Source organism: Papaver somniferum, chromosome 9 (genome assembly GCF_003573695.1).
Source record: "Papaver somniferum cultivar HN1 chromosome 9, ASM357369v1, whole genome shotgun sequence".
NCBI classification, from domain to species: domain Eukaryota; kingdom Viridiplantae; phylum Streptophyta; class Magnoliopsida; order Ranunculales; family Papaveraceae; genus Papaver; species Papaver somniferum.
In genome coordinates, this window is record NC_039366.1 from 181,256,395 (window position 1) to 181,259,593 (window position 3,199).

The following is a 3,199-nucleotide window of genomic DNA, read 5'->3' on the forward strand; positions in this document are numbered from 1 at the left end:
TTTTATTCAATTTGATCAAATTGGGTTTAAATCGATTATTTTATCATGACTTTAGCATCTCTTCTACTGGAAGGGAATTTTATTAGATCGTTATTAGAAAAATTCTACCGAGTGGGGAATTATGCACCACCAATTAGATGTCATCTCTTCGATTATTAGTGTTGTTACGATTGTTTGATTGCCTAATTGCTAATTTTCAACCGTGGTTATGAGATCGTGATTACGGGATGTATAGAAATTACTTAGTTTTATTAATGTAATTTTTGGGTTATTCTCGTATATATATTTTAATTAAAAAGATCTCTTTGTGCTCAATGCCAAAGATGAATTTTGTTGGCTAATTAATTCCCTAGCATGGAAAAAAATTTCTAGCTCGGAGTCTATGCTTTTTAAATTGAAGGCCAAGTATTTTAAGACTAGTGACTTCTGGAATGCTGAGTTGTCAAATGGTGCTTATGTTAGTTGGGGAAGCATTGTCAAGGGTAGGAATGTTGTTAGAAAATGTCTTAGATGGAATGTGGGAGATGGTACTAGTGTGGATTTTTGGAGAGACCATTGGATTGATAACACTCCTATTGAAACTAGATTGCAATTGGATGAAGCCGTCCTTCCTTGAGAGATTATTAGTAACTTCTTGAATTCATCTGACCATAGTTGGGATGTAGCGAGACTTCATAATAGTGTACCTGAGAACATTGTCACTGAGGTTTTAGCTATGCCTGTTTGTAATTTATCTAATAATCCTGATATGCTCATTTGGTCTGCTAGCAATTCAGGTAGTATCTCTGTCAAAGATGCTTATACTTTCTTGAACAAGAAATTCAATGGGGAATTCATTATCAACAAGGACTGGAGTTTTCTCTGGAAACTCAAGTGTCCTTTTAAGTACAAATTCTTCTTATGGCAATTATGCCAAAACAGAGTTAATGTGAATGAATCTCTATACATGAAAGGTTTGTGTAATCATCCTGGTTGTACTCTCTATAACAATGACTTTGAAACTACGTTTCATCTGTTTTTTGGTTGCGCCAAAGTTTGGCCAATTTGGGAAAAGATTAGAAGTTGGAAAGGTTTAAACTTTCAGTTTGAGAGCTTCTCTCCTAGTTTCCTTAAAAAACTATGTTGTTATGAAACTAGTATTGGCAGACTGAGTTAGAAAGATGTTTGTCCTTTTATTTTGTGGAGTATATGGATTCAAAAAACAAATAGGTGCTTGAGAAGGTAAGGTTTAATGCTAATTGGGTCCTGGCTACTGCCCTTAGGACGGATAATGAGTACTATCAGGTTAACTCAATCAGTTCTACAGGTGGAAGAAATATGGAAGAAATTCATGTTGCCCGGCAGGTTCCTAATGCAGGATATTATAATATCAATACTAATGGTTCTACCATTGATTGTGGTGATGCAGGAATTGGTGGTATTATCCGAGATGGAGCTGGAGGTTTTGTTGCCTGTTTTTGTAAACACATTTGCAAGAATAACAACAATGTCGCAGAGGTTTGGGCAATCAGGGATGGCCTCATATTGGCTGACCAGTTGGGCGCTAACTGTCTGGAGGTGGAAAGTGACTCGTGCTATGCTATCCAATTATGTAAAGGAGAATCCAAACCTCATTGGGACACATACAAACTTGTCCAATATATCAACATGCTCAAGAACAAGTTTGATCAAGTGATTTTCAAGCAGAAATACAGAGAGGCTAATCAAGTTGCTGACAGATTAACGAAAAATGGTGCTACAAGAGAGGTTGAAGGCATATGGACTACAAACATGCCTAGTTTTATTAATTCAGTTTTTAATAATATGTAATTGGTGTCACTTCACCAAGACTTATCAATTTTGGCTCTACTTAGCTTCTGTTAGGAGGCCAACTTATCAAAAAAAAAAACCCTGAGATACATTCAAAGATATATATTGTTATATGACAGTATATGTGGCTTATCATACCAAACAATTGATATGTTATCCCTACGGCTGAACTTCGATAATTTTTCACCCGCTTTATTACATACTCTTGGAATAAAATTACACTTTTAATATAGTTCGTAATTTAAAAGACTCAAAGCATCAAAAAGTAAGGTTTCATTTTCCCAAGCAATGGATAAGTCTGAATTATTGGTGAAATTTGCAATGTTTAGGAAATTCATTTCAATGATAACGTGAGTAATTGCAGTTCTTTACACCATCTATCTACTTCCAAAAATGTTGTGCATTTAGCTTGCTATGAATCTTTGATCCCCCTTATGCATCTGGTGTTGCATCCTCTCCAAAGACCTGTAGAATCAAGTAATATTATGCCCACACAAATACGTAAATCTCTAGAGTTGAACGAGACATCGCAGTCTATAGTAAATATTGAGGGTGGATGGGGTTTCCATGGAGGAAGCGAAGATGCAGTATCTGTGTTGTTACCCCTAACGCAGACTTGATTACTTTTCCCTGCAAAAACAAGATATGAAGGAAAAATTGATTTCTCCTGTAGTTGTAATCTTTGGGTCTGGCTTCGTATTCTGAAGGACGCAGTCACATCTTGTCTTCAAAATGCTCCATGTGACTACCGTCACTAAGCTTAACCATTCTTCATTAGCTTTCTGTTGTTTATCTTGGAGAACCTATTCTTAGAAACTTTTTTGAAAACTTAGATTTTTACCCTGCAGAGTTCTACTGCCACCGGGAACTATCATCCAAACTGCTTTTGAGAATGGAAAAGAGAAGAATATGCGACATATGTCTTCATCACGTAGTTTACAGAAAGTGCATAACTAATTAAAATAGGTATGTCAGTAAGAAATTTCCAAACCATACATTAATTCCCAAAATTCTTTTCACTTCATGTTGGTGATGGGTATAGTAGTAGAAACATGAATGTTACCCAAACTGATTCATGCAGTTTGTTATATGTTGACTTATGTGAGAACTAGCCATGCCTTGTCAGTTTCCAGATGAGTCTGTCTTCGGTGTTGTGTGTAATCTACATCTGCAGGATAACTTCACTTGTATGCATGTAGAACAAGAATTAACTGCGTATTCCAACTTTTTATGTTTGCATTAAGCAGATCAGAGACCCATATATAATCCCCATGATCATCTGTTGTTATACTTTGCAAAGGAGGATTATTAAATCCCATGACCCAGTTTCTGCACATATTCTAATCTTTGTGCCCTTTCCCACTTTTCAGAAGTCGTTGTCCTAAAAAAC

At 36.0% G+C, this 3,199-nt stretch overlaps 1 protein-coding gene across 1 annotated transcript; it reads left to right on the forward strand.

Moving 5' to 3' along the window:
- Positions 1–382: 382 nt before the first annotated feature.
- Positions 383–1,809, forward strand: LOC113312946. Its single transcript, XM_026561678.1, has 3 exons — positions 383–527; positions 666–1,033; positions 1,210–1,809. Exons 1-3 carry the CDS (start codon positions 383–385, stop codon positions 1,807–1,809), a joined length of 1,113 nt encoding a protein of 370 aa, XP_026417463.1.
- Positions 1,810–3,199: the final 1,390 nt, after the last annotated feature.

Excerpts from the sequence above, each read along its gene's own strand:
- LOC113312946 (XM_026561678.1), top strand. The coding sequence starts at position 383 with ATGCTTTTTAAATTGAAGGCCAAGTATTTTAAGACTAGTGACTTCTGG. Across the intron at positions 528-665 it reads TAGATGGAATGTGGGAGATG|CGAGACTTCATAATAGTGTA; the intron begins GTACTAGTGTGG and ends GTTGGGATGTAG. Across the intron at positions 1,034-1,209 it reads TGTTTTTTGGTTGCGCCAAA|GTGCTTGAGAAGGTAAGGTT; the intron begins GTTTGGCCAATT and ends AAAAACAAATAG.